Source organism: Pavona decussata, unplaced genomic scaffold (genome assembly GCF_977016875.1).
Source record: "Pavona decussata unplaced genomic scaffold, jaPavDecu1.1 SCAFFOLD_32, whole genome shotgun sequence".
Classification (NCBI taxonomy): Eukaryota; Metazoa; Cnidaria; class Anthozoa; order Scleractinia; family Agariciidae; genus Pavona; species Pavona decussata.
The window spans coordinates 1,205,280-1,222,288 of record NW_028145455.1 but is presented as its reverse complement, the minus strand read 5'-3'; the positions used below and the strand labels follow the sequence as shown (position 1 = coordinate 1,222,288).

Sequence of the window (17,009 nt, the reverse complement as noted above, 5' to 3'; positions counted from 1 at the left end):
ACCCCTTCTCAGTCTTCACTTAGCTATTTTAGGGTGCGGCTGCTTGGCGTTTCATTTAAAAAATGTTTAATATCGAGTTTCAGTTATCATTTTCTCTTTAAAATATATTTTTTGTCAAAAAAAATTGGGGGAACTCGAATAATGCTTTGTGCTTTTGCCTCACTAAAAGGCGGTTGGTCGCCAGGAGAGAGACTGGAGAATTCGAAAAAAAAAAATCTTTTTTGATTGGCTGCCCCGAAAGACTTGTTTTACGGCAGAAATCCTGCGGTAAGAAAATTCCAATACCCAGAGTCTCTCCTGGCGAGGGTACGAGAATGGGCATTCTCTCGTTCCAGTTAGGGCTTGCATTTAGTCGAGACGTTATGTATGGGGACACATTTTGTCCTGTGCACCTGCCACTACTCATCAACAGTTGCGGTGTTACACAACATACGAAACCACAACAGCGCTACTTTGTGCACGACCGACTTGCGCAGTCAAGTGAGAAGGCCCTGGGGCGAGAATGTGTGGCCCAAAACTTGACGGCTAGCATAAAAATTCAGTATTCATAAGTCGGTTACTCCTACATACCCTGAAGTTATTTTAGCATAGAAGTAGTTTCGGTGATTGGAAAGTCCTTATAAGTTGACCTTGTATAAAAATAAAGTTTTTCCTTCATTCATTCTGATGTAGGTGTAACGCTACCTGGGGGATGACAACGCATGCTCCGTCTTGATTTTGTGTGTTAAAGTGCACCTAACCCCCAATTTTTTTTTTCTCTTAAATAAATCATTGCACCTGTTCGAATGTGCTATTTCGCGCCTTTTTCAACCAAATTTTGACTTTTTAAAGGCTCTAAAAGTTACGAAATCTAGCCATCATCTGCCCCATGACCGAGCTAGTAAGTGGCATGGGTCTATTCCTTACCTGACGTCACAAACTGATTCGCATTTCTATTAATTCATTTTCTTTGTGAAAATGCTAGCAAAGCAGTTTGTGACGTCATGTAAGGAATAGACCCATGCCCCTTACTAGCTCGGTCATGGGACAGATAATGGCTAGATTTCGTAACTTTTAAAGCCTATAAAAAGTCAAGATTTGGTTGAAAAAGGCGCAAAAAGGCTCAATGCGTTTCGAACGAGATCGCTGCTTGCTTTTAAAAATATCTTAACAAAACAGAACTTTCGAGACAGATTACTGTTTAAGTATTTATTATCCTAGTCAGTGTATAGAATAATAACATTGTTTATCCAATCTACGGTTTCCATCTGTTTGGCCAGTTTATCCGGCTTGACCTGTTTCCATAACAAGCTTGGAGTCCGGTTGGTTTATGCCAGTGGGTTGCGGAATTTCTCTCCAGCAAATTTGGCACCAGCTCCCAGCTCTTCCTCGATTCTGAAGAGAGAAAGGAAAATATTTCAATTGAAGCGACTGAAATTCTGATCAGCTGAGTATCCGAGAGATTTTCGAGACGAGTCGTAAGCCGTGTAAGCTCTGTTGATGTCGGGCGATCTTGAATTCTCCAAAACAATAAGCTCATCCGACTAAATTGATGATAAAAGCGGCGGCATTCCACCCTTAGGACTATTATAAGTACGTAAATTATGATCATCCGGGTGAGTGTTGTCCTGAGAAGGACTCTTTGACTGTTTTGACAACAACATCAGACATTGTCACCACAAACAGTCCTTCTCAGGACTACACTCACCCGGGTCATCATAATTTACGTACTTATGACATGACTCCTGGGTTCAAACCATTTACAGTCTTGGAATTATTCTTTGTGTTTTAAAAAAATCCTTTAATGCTCTTTGGTGATTTTCTCGTTATTTAGCTCTGTGTTTCATCCGTAAATACTTCGTCGTCGTTTCAAATATTGCAGACCTGGAAAGAAAATCAAAATACTTTATACCAGTCCCATACAATGACTACAGACGTTGACATCTTACCTGACAAGCTGGTTGTATTTTGCCAAGCGTTCAGACCTGCAGGGAGCTCCAGTCTTGATCTATACAAAAAAAACATGTTATTGAATTTTTTTACAGAGGGGGGAGGGGGAGGGGGTAACAAGGGAGAACGCTAAGAAATAATACAATTTTTAAAACAAACAAACAAAAAACAAAACAACGAATGTGGACAGAATGGGTAATTCGACGCCCCTAAAAGGTGTTATGCTGTAACAGGGGCTTTTGCCTCACTTTTTACGTCGCTGAGCGACAGGCGCCCTGTTCCCTTCCGAGATTTTTTTTTTTTTTTTTTTGCATCAGGTGGGCCAGATCTTCCTTAAAGGAACATGGTGTTTACTGCAGATCCCCACTCATTCTGTTACGGCCAGAACTCAAGAGCTTTTACGGAACGACATTTGTCATATACGACTTGCAGCCGATAGTATTGCGACAACTAAGAGTAAGCGTAAGATTAGCAAATGTAGGAAATTCTTGATACATGTATTTCTTTTCACGCCCTAACAAACTGAAGCTCATTTCTTATTCTATAGAACAATAGATGTTCAAAAACTGTGATTTACTTGAATGTTACAAAGGCTGCGATATTTTTTGAAGTGAGATCTACTTTTACTGAAAAATGTCCCGTAACAATGCTCCGTCCACACTAATGCGCTTTACAAACGCCCCGTTTTAGCTCACCTAAACGCATCAAAAGCTTCGTGTTCACACTATCGTTTTCGCACCGTTTTCTCCCGTCCATAACAAAAGACTCGAATACGCTGATACTGTATACTTGTCTACTTAGAGGAAACCTAACAACAGCCATCTGCGCATGCGAAAAAAGACGTGTCCATGATGTTTCTGATTTGAATGACGCAAGTGTTTTCGAAAACCTCCGTTTTCCCCGTTGACACTAACACGATGGGGCTCCGTTTTAAATTGTCTCCACCCTAAGGAGCGCTTTCGAAAGTTCGCGTTTTAGGACGTAAGGCCGAAACACATCAAAATGTGTGCGTTTTCAAGTGTACGTAGCCTTAGTCTATTGCAAATGTCCAAAATGTACTCCAGTAACCGCCACAAACGCTTGAAATTCAGTACACTTCATTTCAACATGTTCACCCGACACGAACTCACGAACTCACGAAATCGTGCTCGCTCAATCAAGTGTCCCGTATGTAACGCCGATGTAACCGCTGTACACTACACTGACTACACTAAAAATATCCGCTTGGAGCATGTCTCACCTGTCCTGTGCACAATCCGACCACCAGATCAGCAATGAAGGTATCTTCAGTTTCTCCGCTCCGATGACTGACCATCACTCCCCAGCCATTACTCTGCGCCAGTTTACACCTAGTCATAAAACAGCCAATGGTACAAATAAACAGCTGTTTGAGCAGTTTTCAAATAAAAATGTAAAATAATTTCGCGCTTGCTTTAGTTTTGCCTTGATATGCCACGTGATTGGTCAAAAACATGACTCAGGGGCACCCAACGGATCGTTTCGGTAAATTAACTGTTCGGAAGGCCCTTACATGTAATCCCCTACAAATTTCTGAAGGGAATTTTCATTTCGAACTTTCGTGATATGGGAAATTTAGGGCCTAGTGTTTTCGGATTGACAAAAATGTCGTTTCGGGTACCGAAAAAAGGTCAGCTAAGATTTTCGGAAAGGATATAAGACCTAAGGTTTTCGGGAAATGGATAAAAATGCCCTAGTAATTTCGAAAAAATTCAAGTTCCCCTAGAATGACTGAACAGATAAAAATATTATAGCGCAGCCTAATATGAACCTACAGAGGTTTAAAGGTACTCCAGATAGCCTAAAATAGCGTTTTAAAGGATCTGAGAGAAAACTGTCGTTGAGTGTCCCTGATGACTTACCGTTGGCGCGGGAAAACGCGCGCGGTTGGCCGGTGGGGCGATACCCGTTTTCCAAATCGATCCGATACGAGGGCGATATTTACCAATACTTGACAAATTCTTGGATATCGATGAGTTAAAAGCATAGCACAAGTAGGCGGAGAGACATGGAAACTAGGATTCACTTTTTCTCGTTTTTTAAAAGGTAAATTCCAGGATCTTGTAATTTTATCCAATATACTGGGCAAATTTGGACTACTTCTACTTACGCCTCGATGGATTCCGTAACTGAGCCAATCTGATTGACCTTCAACAGCAGACAATTGCAGGCTTTTTTCTCAACTGCTATTTTGATTCTGTTTAAGAGAAAGAACAAAAGCAATGCTTTTAAATCTTAAATCAAGTAAATACCATATTCCTCTTTTATATTTTTTCATGTTTCTTTTTACCTATGGAATTTTGGTATGGGGTTATGTTAGTTACAACAAACATCTTCAGTAAATTGACAATTTCCAGAATAGGGCATTCCACTTACACCAGTTACATAGCTCTTTATTTTTACATGTCTCATTTTACCTATGGAATTTTGGTATGGGGTTCTGCTAGTTACAACAATCATCTTCAGTAAATTGACAAATTCCAGTTTCTTAAAGTAGGTTACACCAGTTACATAGCTCTTAGAAACTTCGGGTAGTAAACTGTGGACAAACAATGGATAATATGGCTAGGCCCTGCCCAAAAGGGTACCTTTTTCAGGAAGGAGGTATATAAAAGGCATGGGATTTCACAAGCTGAAGTATAGAAAAGCGTAGGGAAAAACTGTCATTTAGATATTTAAATGTGCCTTTCAAAATATCTTGTTCAAAAAGACCCAACGAAAAATTACAGTGTTTCTACTGTAGGTATGTGAAAGGGATACCATTTTCTATGGAAGGTCTATGAAACGGTTAAATTTCTTGTTAACAATGGCATATAAAGGGTAAGTAGAAATACAGATGCAACCTAATGTACATTCCAGTGTGTTTCAATTCTTAGTAATTTATACTCACCGTTTTGGGTTTGTCACAGTAAGGTCATCCCTGGAAAATCAAGAACAAAAATAGTTCAGCGTATTGGTAACCTTACGTTTCAACATTTGCCCAACATTCATTCAACAAACATTGAACGGATGTTGGGCAAATGTTGGATGAATGGAGTGCTCAAACGACTTCAATGCCATTCAACATTTTCAAGAACAAAGAAAATGTGGAATCGATGTTGAATGAAAGTTTAAACCAACTTAAATTTGATTCAACGCATTTTTAACAAGCTTTCAAAATTTTTTTATGCGTTCAACAATGTTGAACAACCTGTTCAAACGCCCCTGACATTTGGTTCAACAACTATGTTGAACGCATGTTCAAAAATGCATTAATAATTCACAACCCCATTGACCTATCAAATGGGCGATAATACATCACGTGCAGTGACTTTTTATCGATAAACCTCCTTAGTAGTATGCGGTGTTTAATGTTTTTCTCGTATGCTAATTTCCAACGTTCACAGAAGCATCATTGTTATGAACTCTTTTGACACACGCTTTTTCAGGAAAGTTTTTGAAGCCGTTCAAAAAACTCGCAGCACGTATTTTATTGGGTTTAAAACCACTCGGCTGCGCCTCAAGGTTTTAAATCCCGATAAAATGTTTTAACATTACTTGAAGCAAATGTTGAAACTGTTTAAACAGGCCTTAATGCTGAATACAGAACACAGCGTAGCAATGAACAAACTATTTATGTCTTACCCAACAATCTGGATGGACACCTTTTGTGTCAGTGCACTCCATGCATCCCAGTGATCCTGGTCAAAGGCATCTTCAATGGACACCACTGGAACAAAAATTATTACGGATTTAAGGTTTAAATATTACAAACCTCTACAGAGGGTCCTAATTCAGACTATGAGTGGTCTCTGATTTATGTCGAGGATAACAGAGTGCATGAAACATGCAAACGTCCTCTACTATCTTCAGAGAAATAAGCAACTACTGGTACTCTTAGTTGTGAAGACATCACTAAAACTAATGATAATGATGAAAAATGCCTAGCTGCCAAAAATCAGTATCTTATTACTGTTGGGAGACGAGATATTGGCACTGTTATGCTTTGGAAACATACTCCATACAACACTCCATACAAATCCTTCGAATTTGGCTTCAGTTCTAAACGTTTGGAACTGAGGCAAAATTAATGCTGTGTCATGAAACCTTCTGTACAAACACAGCTGGCCACAAGTGATATTTTTATGTTGTTGTCAAGCCTGAAGACAAAAGGAAGTGAATCCCAAGAACTTCAACCAATTTCCATCCTCCATTTGTTGTGTCAGGAAAAGGTTCAAGGTGAAATACAGATGCAAAGCTATCTGTGCAAACAGAGATAGTCAACAGCTGCAATAATTTTACAGTGGAACCTCGATTTAACAAACCTCAGTCTATATAACAAAGCCCTTGGAAAAACGAACAATATTCTCCAGCCTGTATGGAACAGAACCTCAATCTAACGTCAACCCATAATATAATGAACCAATTTCCCTAGTCCGCTGGCACTTTGTTAAATTGAGGTTACACTGTACACTGTTGTCATGGCTTTGTGGTGGACGAACAGTCAAACGTCACCACAATGTCTGAGGTAAATGAAAATTGTTCCAAACTGATGCCTTAAAAGTACTTGCCTGGATAGTTGGCAATGAAATCTTGATACATATCTGACAGCTGGTCACTGGTAATCTGCAGACACAGGAAGTAACAACATGTAAGTCTATTTTACTCTACAGAACACTCAGTGGTTGCAAAAAGGTTTAGTAAGGATTGGCCCCTAAAACCAAATCAGGGATTTTTTTTTTTGTCAGTTTTCAAAAGAAAGTAAGGAGATTTAAAGTTTGACATTGATTTCTGTTCACTATATTTGTTGCTTGCATTTGAGCTTGCCAATCAGTGATGATTATGCACAGTTTTAGAAGCCAATGCTTGGTAAAAGATGTCCGGTAAAGTAAAATATGGTCATGTGGCTAATTTGTGTTTATAAGCCTCAGTCAATTAGCATGTTATGCCTCATAGTTGGCCTTCCGCCATTTTGAACGAAAGCAAGGCTTCCATTTCTGCTTCTGTCGTTGATAATGATTCACACAAGGTCAGAAGATTCTTCTGATTCTGACTCTGATTCCACTTCCACTGCTTCCATTGCTAGTGTAAACCAGGCCTAACAGCTTAAAGTAGTCACAATTCAGTCCGTATAAAATGCAGACTGCAGACTGCAGATTGCAGACTGGGTATAAAATGCAGACTGAGACCAAAACCGCCTCTTTGTCAAATACAGGATACATTTTCAATTTTCAACTTACTCTAGTGTCACGCAATCAGGATACATTTTGAATTTTTTTCAACTTAACTTACGCTAATGCTATACAATCGTCTTTCGAGATCATTTCCCATGAAATTGACATCATTATTTTCTTTTTGAAAAGCGTCAACCTTGAAATAAACAACCGCAAAGCATGACGTAATCAATAACGCAGACACATGACCTTTTACTTCGCACGTGGTTGACCTTTTCGCCGCTTTGTGTCAACATGATATCGGCAACATCAGTAAGTGGCAGTCAGGGTGAAGTAAAAGAATGTTTTGTGAATAAAATATGTGTTCATGTATTGCTAGAATACTGAAGGTATACAATTTGCCTTTGACAAACTTCTTTAATATTCAAAGAAACTAGTTAAAATCTGTCGATGTCAAATTGCCTGCCCCCTCGGAAATCAAGTCTGTTTCTCGGCTCATTATAATAATTATGAAAACCGTCATGCGTGGGCGTAATAAATATTGTTAATGTTTACGAGCTAATCCAAAGCAATTGAGCTCGAGTCTTCCTTGTGAAGAAAGGGCCTCAGGAAATAAAAGCTACCAAATCGAAATAAGGAGACAAACTGTTAAGAAATGGGTCAAAAATAAGGTCAATTTCGTGGGTTTGATCTCGGAAACGTGATTGCGTGACACTAGAGTAAGTTGAAAATTGAAAATGTATCCTGTATTTGACGAAGAGGCGGTTTTGGTCTCAGTCTGCATTTTATACCCAGTCTGCAGTCTGCAATCTGCAGTCTGCAGTCTACATTTTATACTGACCGGTCACAATTTTGTGCACCATGCTGTAAACATGCACTTACCCATTTTGAAGGATCTGACTGTGGGTTTTTGAAGTCCAAATCATATTTTCCTTCCTTGTAGAATTCTGTTGAACAGGAGACAACATGAATTACAATCTAGCCTCTCCTTCAGAGATAATAATTTTACCATCTCTGTAAAAATAATTGAGAATTAAACTCAGCCAGGGACTGCCGACATCATAACAACCTTACCTCTTTAAAATAAATTCAGATAATTCATTAGACCTGCCCACAAGTAAAAATTCAAGCTCACTAACTTTTTCTCAGGGAGTCAGACAAAAACTAGAGTGCGAATTTCGCAGAGGTGAGGGGGGGAGGGGGGAAGGAGCTGCAGGACCTACTGGACTGGAAACAGAAGCAAAGGACATTGATAAAACCCAAAGATGCAACAGTATTTGAAACTTTGTAGATGTCTCACCATTAAGAGACTGTTGAATCATACCTGAAGCAGCAACATCCATGCCGATTTTGATTTTACCCGTATAACCTGCATTTTCAATGGCAACCTTCAACAACTCAAGGCCTGCAGAGTAAATACACAATTTAAGGGCTTGCTAAGTGAGAAATTTGGCTCTGAAATCCAGATTGCTTAATATACATTCTAGTTTGACATACAGATTGATTATCATGTTAGAATAGCAGTTCTGTAAATAGATTTTTATCTTAGAGCTGAAATTTCAAGAATTAGCCTGTGACTTTTTTGCTGCTCATAGCCTAATGCCCTGAATTCACATCTCAAGATTAAAAAAAAAAAAAGACAAGGAACTATGCTTCTTACAGGTATCTCTTAATGTATGACAACCTTCTACTAGGCATAGTTTTGACCGCACCTTTCAAATTATATCATCAAAATAACCTTTTTGTTTGGCTGTTAAATTTAGAAATTCTACAAATCTCCTGAGATGTTAAGATGAGAATGACATTGGTAACATCACAGAACTGTTGATTCACCCAAATTTTGCCTTTTTATAATAATTACACACTGCAACATGCTGCTGAAAAGGTCATTGGCATAAATGCCATTCATTCCAGAGTCTTTTCTGTGATTTATTAGCAGCTGGTAACCTTCAAGTTGAGTTCCTGTATTTAGATGGTTAAAGCGTCTTTTAAATTTCAAGCAAAATTTAGCAAATCTCACCTTCCCTGTTGTCCTGGATGTTAGGTGCAAACCCGCCTTCATCTCCTACATTTGTGGCTGTGATAAAAGGAAATTAGAAAATATTATTATAAAAGGTTCTTTCCTGAACACAATAGCACACCCAGCATGGACATGCTAACAGATACTATACTGAGAAGCTAAAAAATGCATTGCCAAAAAAGTAATACATAGTTCATCACAACTATGTCTACAAAACTAAAGTTTCTGGCAAGACAGTAAAAAGTATATTATTTTACATTGTCAACATTTGCTGTGATTGCAGGAAACTTATTAGTGTGGCTCCACTAAACTAGGTATAATTCCTAAAATTGCACAGTTTGTGAAAACAATAACAACAACAACAACTGAAAAAATAGCCTGGAAATAAGGAATGAAGGCAAAGAAAAACAATTCTTATGCCTTATGGTAGCTGAGCATCTGCTTGAAGCTTAACCTTTCTAAAAGCCCTATATCATCACCCGAGGTGAATTTTCTTGATATTTAATAACTTCTCCCCAATACTTTTATGTGAAAAATATGGGGACAAGATAGGAGAATCTATTGTTTGATATTAAGGGTCAAAGGGGTTAAAACAGATGGTCAGTATGGGCAACAAGAAGCCATTGGATTGTTTACACAGATTTTTACCTTAACCTGATAAAATGCTTCTTCACTACCTGCGACCAGATCTGAAATGCCACCTTTCTACAAACCCATATCTACATGTACAACTTACCATCAATTCCATAACGAGTCTTGACAACTTTTTTGAGGTTCTGATAAATCTCTGCCCCCATCCTCATTGCTTCTTTGAAACTACTTGCACCTTAAAAGACAAAAAGAAAAACAACTCTAAGTTAGCACCTCACGATCACACAACAGGTCCCCAAACTTTATTAGAAAGCCTGCCTCCCTGCTTAGCATTAGAAAACAATAAAATTAAATGCCCTTGAAGCCCTATCACTGCAGTTTGCACAAACACTGTACCTGTTGGGAGCAGCATAAACTCCTGCATGGCTAGTTTATTACCAGCATGGCTTCCACCATTGATGACGTTAAATGCTGGTACAGGAAGAATCACCTCCTTGTTGCCTGCCAGATCTGCAATGTGCTTGTACAAAGGTACGCCCTAAAACAAAAACAATTTAATGTTAAGTTATGGTTCATAATAAAGGTTAACTCTTTTGGACCAATAGGGGTGAATTTTGTAGTACACAATAGGGTACGAAAAAAAATCCCATTTCAGTATTTAACAACTGTACTGCTTGTGGAGGTTGGGTTCCTGAAATATCCAGTGGCTTCCACTTTTGGCAGCCAGCCCCCATGGCTGGCACAACCCCGCAACCCAGCCATGAGCCCCCAAGCAAAGCAACAGGCACCCATCACACTGACCAGAGATTGGAAATAATAAAAGAAGGAGGGGAAGGGGGGAAGGGGGGAAGGGGGGGGGGGAAGGGGACAAAACAACCACAGTCCAAAAATCGTGGCACATAACACTGGCAGAGAAACCTCAAGCTGCCCCAACCACACACCACATGTAAGAAGCTTAGAACTACTGCACATGTGCCTCATGGCCGATTGCTGACCACAGACATAACTGGCTCTCTTTGTTGTTAACTCCTTTAAGTGGTATTTAAATGCATTTTAAAGGATCAATAACATATAATATGAGGTGAATGGGAAAGCAATATTAATAGGGTTGTAAGACAGTAGAGACAGTATATAAAAATTAATATGCAAAACAATTTAGCTGTTGGCTGACAGATACCCAGTGGCCCGGGGTGGCCAATAACTGATGTGAGCATCTTACTCGTGTCACAACCTGGAATCCTTATTTAACGTCAAAGATTTGGGCTGGTAGTGATTTTCCCTCAGCAACAGCCTTACAGAACTGATATCAACAAGTATTTGCTGTCGCTGTTTACCTTGTGGGCAGCTCCTGCCTTGCAAACTGCCAGTGAGACTCCAAGGATAGCATTGGCGCCAAGTTTAGCTACAGCAAAACAAGCTCAAATAAGTGTAATGTAGCTGATTGGAACTATTACTTTAAGAAATCAGGAACCTTTGATAATAATTTGACGTTAACTTTTTAGACAGATGTACATAAAAAAAAAAAAACGACAACAACGTTAAAAACAAAACAAAAAATGGTTGACCAGTTATATACACAGAGCTGTTAATATTGCAAGTTACTGGGGCAGTATCACCTATTTTCAGTGTCAATTTAAATAGCCAAAAAACATTTGTATGGATGAAAATGCAAAAGTAACCCTACGAGTGTACAGAAACTAGGATTCGTTATCTCTGGCTACAGATGGTTAGGAGGAAAATGGATGTTAGTTGGAAAAATTGGCCAACTTTTTCAAGTTCGTCTTGACTGGGAACTTTAAAAATAATATCACTTAAAACTGGCTATAGTTTGCTGTTTCGCAAGAGCAATTTCATGCTAGATAAAAGGTTCTTTGTCAAATATTTCAGCAGTTTTGAATGAAGTACAGCAAAACCTCCACGACAGTGCTCCTTTAAGGATAATAAAGAAGGAGAAATTATTATATAGTACATTTATTCTCAGTGCCGTCAAGACTCAGCATGATCTTGTCCACTTCAGATTGTTTGGTCACATCAATGTTCTAAAACAAAGGAAAATGTCAACAACAATTTTGGTATCTTTTATTGTTATGGTTATGCAGGATACTACAAGATGTAATAATTTACAGCGGCCTCATGCACAGTCAGCACTGTCAAAACCAGCACAATCAATCAGTGATAATTATTTTGATAAAATAAATTTAAAAGATATTAAATACATAGATATTGATATGTCAGTAACAGTAAAAGTCGATGTAATTACAGTACCAAATTGTCACCATCAAATATAATAATAATAATAATAATAATAATTAAAGTCAAAGTAAAATTGATACTTTGATTTAATTATTGCAATTATTGCTTGTATTGCTACTCCTTAAATGAAAGTTTCCTAAGGCAATTAACAAATTACCAACTGAAATATGTACTCAATGTCATTGATTCAAGGAGTCTGTCTTCACAAAAAGCAGCAAACTACTTTCGATATCATCCAACATGCCCACATGTAAGCAATTAAAATTACCTTCGCTATGAGTGCAGGGCCTATGACTTTGTTGACATTCTCAACTGCTTTCAGAACACCTATTGACAAGTAAGAAAACAATAGTAAACTGGGAGCCCTGTCACAACACATGCTAAATACAGTGAATTTACTGTCCAAGTGGACACCACTGTAAGGTGTAAACCTGTTTAAGATGGACACCGTCAACATAGCTAGTCCTATCTGAACTTCACTTGTTTGCCTATGATTAATCTATCTTTAAGTCAGACATCTCTTTCAACATCCGGTAAAAAAATCGTTTTTGGCACAGGTATCTATTCAAAACAATTTATAATAACTTTAATCTCGTGCTCAAAAAATTGCACTACATTGTCAAATGTACTTTTTGCCTCTAAGGCAAACAGCCTTCCATAGAGGCAAAAAGTACATTTGACAATGAAGTGTAATTTTTAAATTGTTTTGACTAAATACATGTACCTCCTTAAATATAGCTGTATTTTGTTTGTGGAGACGGATGTTTTGTGCATTGAAAGCGCCACTGTTCTCCTGACAACGATAAATTTGGCATTATTTACAAGTGAAATAATCTCACGATTAATGCAGATTCATTTAAATTATCTTGCTTGCTTAATCATTTCCTCATTTCTAAACTTGCTCACAGTTTGCTGTACGTAATATTTAGCCCCCAAATCCAGTAGGCAACTTCAAAGTAAACAGTTTATCTGCATTTTGTCTGTGGAGACTCAAAGTACATGTAGCCACACTGTAACATTGGCATGTGGTCTGGTACATCACCTTTTCCAAGAAATCTCTTAGGATCCTGATCTCGGAGCTCTAAGGCTTCATAAATGCCAGTGGAAGCACCTGATGGTACTGCTGCACGATATGAACCTAAAGATGATGGAAGCATTAAGTTTAGAAAGATCACAAATCCCTTGTCGTTTGGCTGTGATCAAATCTGACATGAACCATAGGCTGCCCATAATGGCTAGAGTTCTATAGCATAAAGAGACCGAGCCCAAGTTGTTCAAAGAGTGGATATGTCACTATAGCATAGGATTATCCATTCTTTGAACAACTGGAGACAGGAGGATCAATTTCCCAGGGATCGGATATCGATCTTAATCATTCTCAGCCTTACTCCCAGAAGGAGAGTTTAAAACAAAGATGGACTTGCCAGAGGAGTGGCATTCTAAACCAAAACTTTTCCAGGGTAGGTATACTTATTTCCTGGAGGAACACTTCAAAAATCATAAAGATGTATTAGATCAAAGGAAAACAAACAAATAAGTTGGTCCAGTCTTCTGAAACTATACCCTGCAAGCAGAGGCCCTTCGATCTTCCTAGATAAGTCGGGAAGAGGAAGGGACCTCTGCGAGCCGCCTCGACTTTCTTTGATTTGCCGCTCATCCACTAAAGCGGATGAGTCAGTCCGGTTGGAAACCAGTTTTCCCTGTTTCAGCTCAGTGTGCATGTATGTTATTAGGAATTGCTGACTAAATACACGCCCACAGTTCATTGTTTACGCTCTTGAATTTCACTGTTAAAAAGTGTTGACGGACCAACGCGACTCCTGTGGTTTGCAAATAGATTTGTAATAAAGCCTTCAACGATACTTAACTCTAGCTTTATGTTTATCTTAATCATGAAGGGAAAAACTCAAATATACTAAATGGAGGTTGCTTTCTTAATGACCATTCTGAGCCGTGAAACATCCTAGAGACTTCCATGACAGTTACTGACTGTCTTAAGCTTTTAATATCTACCGGATGCGAGCTTACCCACAAAACAATGGAAATACATGTCAGCGCTAAGAACGTAATACTCGTCTTTCAGTTGCGAAGCGACCAAGCTGAAAACAACTGCAAGAGGCCAAAGCTCCCGAAAGCGAGAGACAACATTGATCAACTATGACGTGGATCTGTTAGACTCTCAAACACGTGATGAACGAGCATCCTGCATTCTCACTGCAGAAAAGTATGAAATCACGAGTTGTGAAATCCACGGATCCCATGTCTTCAAAGATAGCATTTATTTGGCACTGTGTGATATCTTGCAGTTGATCCGAGCCGGTAAACCTAAACAAATGCCTACCCAATGGCATATGAAAAACTTCTCCTAACGGCTCAGAATGATCATATTTAAGAAAACCTCCACTCAATTCATTTGAGTTTTTCCCTTCATGATCAAGATAAGCATCATTAAGCAAAGTTAAGGTACCGTTGAAGGCTTTATTACAAATCTATTTGCGAACTACAGGAGTCGCGTTGGCCCGTCAACACTTTTTGACACAAAATGAATAGTTGATTGCTGATGGAATCGAGGCTGAGCAAGGCTCGGTTACATTTGAATTTAACGCATGCTCAACAGGAAAAGTCTAGACAGCTTGCAGAGGTCCCTTCCTCTTCCCGACTTATCTAGGAAGATCGAAGGGCCTCTGCTCGCAGGGTACTGAAACTATGTTTCTGCTCTTAAAAAATGCTGAAAATTGATGGTTTTTCTCCTTTGAGAAAATCAGTCAACATCCCAGTTCATCTTGGTGCACAAGGAACATTATTTAGTTTATTTTTAGCACAATTTTGACCCAATTATTGCCTTAAAAGTCCATTTGAGATGACCCCAACAACAACAGCAAAGTACAAGATCAGAGATTTCAAACTTTCTTACTATAATGAATGGTTAGTTTAAGCAAGATACATGACTGTATTATAATATTATTTCAAATGAGTTGTTGGTCAAAATAATAATTATTACTAGTTTAATTTAAAAAAATTGTACATGTCAAGCGCTAAATCCTTTTAACCTTAAATTCAATTTACAGGTATGTCCAATTTTTGAATTGAATTTTAGGTTAAAAGGATTAAAAAACTACAGTTAGTACAACTATAATCTTGTTTACCCTTTGATGTTGTGATATCAACTTCTACAGTAGGGTTTCCACGGCTGTCGAAAATTTCACGAGCACAAATCTTCGTAACACCAGACATTTTTGCTGTAAAAAAACCGAAAAGATTCAATTTATCATATAGGAATAAAACTAACATTAACATGGTTTCTTGCCACCCTTCTTGTAATAAATTGTGGGTAACCTGAAGAAAGCCTTATGAAAATGATGACAGTGGCGTACATGGTTTAACCAATATTATTGTTTATGATTGTGCAGTTCTAAAAGAAATCCATACCCACCCTGAGGAAGGTCGTTGGAAATTCCTAGGGGGAGGGGGTCTTGAGAGCTAAAACCTTAGAAGCAAAGTACATGAAGCAAAGCTGGAATTTCCTGGGGGGGAGGGGGGGAGAGGGGAATGCAAAACGAAACACCTTCTGTTGGGGGAAGTATGGATATTTTCTGGAACAGGACATTATCATTTTTCAAAACTGTCCATTGTTGTGAATATCACAGTCCTTTGTTAATTAAGGTATAAAGAAAAAAGAGCTTGGTGACACCAAATCAAAAAATTCTTTCTTAGCCTTTCTTTTTTCTTATTATTAATTTTATTAACAGAGTTTATTTTTTAGAGCAGTGTGACTGGTTACCACATTTAAAAATTCCCTGTCTTTTTTACTTAATTTATCCATTTTTTTATATTTATCAGTTTGTGATTTTAACTGAGCACTTAAAAGAACATGTACGGTAGGTAACTTTTCTCCATACTGCATTTACAATGAGGAAGTTAGGAGAATTTACAGCCAAGAAACACTTATAGATGGTGAATGAAGATCACCTTGTTCAAGGGCGGGGGAGATGGAGAAACTACGCCTCAACAACAGGTTTAGTTGGCATGAAGATAATGCAATTCGTCCGACCAGGATCTGGGAGGACTTTAGGAAATTCATTCCATTCAGCATAACAAACACTTGTGTCCAAACATCCTGCATACAGATTGACCATATTTAAGCTTATATCTACAAATCTCTAACCACAATTTTGTTTATGCACAAACTTATTAATAATTACATAATTATATCATTTAGCGAAGTCTGAAGAAATGTGAATATTACGTTTATATGCTCAGTTTATGGAAAATTATGTCGTCGATTGTGAAAATGAGAGGAAATATTAAAATTCAGATAAGCTTAATTGTAAAAAGGAAACAGATGGAAGTCAAGCATTTTCCTAACATAGAACCCATGCATTTCAAAGTTCGTGCATGATCTCAGTGGCCGGGTAGAATTAAGGCAGAGAATTTACTGGTGTGGTAGAAGGCGAAGACTTTCAGTTGAAAACAAATTATAAAACGAAAACGAGTTGACAAATGTCATTCTTTTTTTAAATAAATAAACAAAGACAATAGGATAAAATGAACCCAGGAAAATATGCTACGTGCCACGAGTCAGGTTTCCAGGAATGATCTAATTTCTGGCGATCAAAAAATGTTTCTTTCATTGACCACGATTTTTAACAGCAAAAACTCCACGGAAAGATCCTAATTTTTAACAATAATCTAAATAGCCACACACAATAATGATTAGCTGACAATTCACCAAAAAAATATCGTGACCTATGGAACTGTGCAGTGAAGTCACCGTCATGCAGAAATTTCATCGGGAAATGCTACAGTAGAATCGACTTCTCTTCTTGTCGACACAATGCAAAAGGCAACAGAGAAAAAGAACTTACGGTTTACTGTAGACGCAGATTCCAAGATCCTACAAGCAGTGCAAAGTCTGCAAACAGAGCAAAGAAGAAATGAACAGGGCAGAGCGTGAAGAAGTGATGGCTTCTGCAAATAAAGCAGCGCATCCTATTGGTTAAAAAGGTACGAGCTTTCATTCGTGAACAAATTGACCAATCAAAAGT

At 38.2% G+C, this 17,009-nt stretch overlaps 1 protein-coding gene across 2 annotated transcripts; it reads right to left on the bottom strand.

Annotated features, from left to right (window-relative positions):
- Positions 1–1,173: 1,173 nt before the first annotated feature.
- Positions 1,174–16,967, bottom strand: LOC146484539 (alpha-enolase-like). Of its 2 annotated transcripts, XM_085104611.1 has the most exons (19): positions 16,830–16,935; positions 15,934–16,081; positions 15,111–15,203; positions 13,007–13,102; positions 12,233–12,291; positions 11,681–11,750; positions 11,046–11,113; positions 10,108–10,249; positions 9,857–9,946; positions 9,121–9,177; positions 8,425–8,505; positions 7,983–8,047; positions 6,498–6,552; positions 5,572–5,656; positions 4,838–4,867; positions 4,058–4,144; positions 3,170–3,278; positions 1,929–1,987; positions 1,174–1,374 (listed from the first exon to the last, which is right to left on the bottom strand). In XM_085104611.1, exons 2-19 carry the CDS (start codon positions 16,055–16,057, stop codon positions 1,308–1,310), a joined length of 1,437 nt encoding a protein of 478 aa, XP_084960737.1. In that variant the 5' UTR covers positions 16,058–16,081; positions 16,830–16,935; the 3' UTR covers positions 1,174–1,307. The 2 variants fall into 2 exon arrangements, with proteins under 2 accessions (XP_084960737.1, XP_084960738.1); XM_085104612.1 differs by lacking the exon at positions 15,934–16,081 and having other exon boundaries at positions 16,830–16,967.
- Between the last annotated feature and the right edge of the window lie 42 nt (positions 16,968–17,009).

Bases quoted from the DNA above. Each gene is read 5' to 3' on its own strand.
- LOC146484539 (XM_085104611.1), bottom strand. From the start codon at position 16,057: ATGCTGAATGGAATGAATTTCCTAAAGTCCTCCCAGATCCTGGTCGGA. The intron at 11,751-12,232 runs GTAATTTTAATT...CCTTTGTTTTAG, and splicing joins GCCCTGCACTCATAGCGAAG to AACATTGATGTGACCAAACA. The intron at 8,506-9,120 runs GTGAGATTTGCT...TTTACTCTGCAG, and splicing joins CATCCAGGACAACAGGGAAG to GCCTTGAGTTGTTGAAGGTT.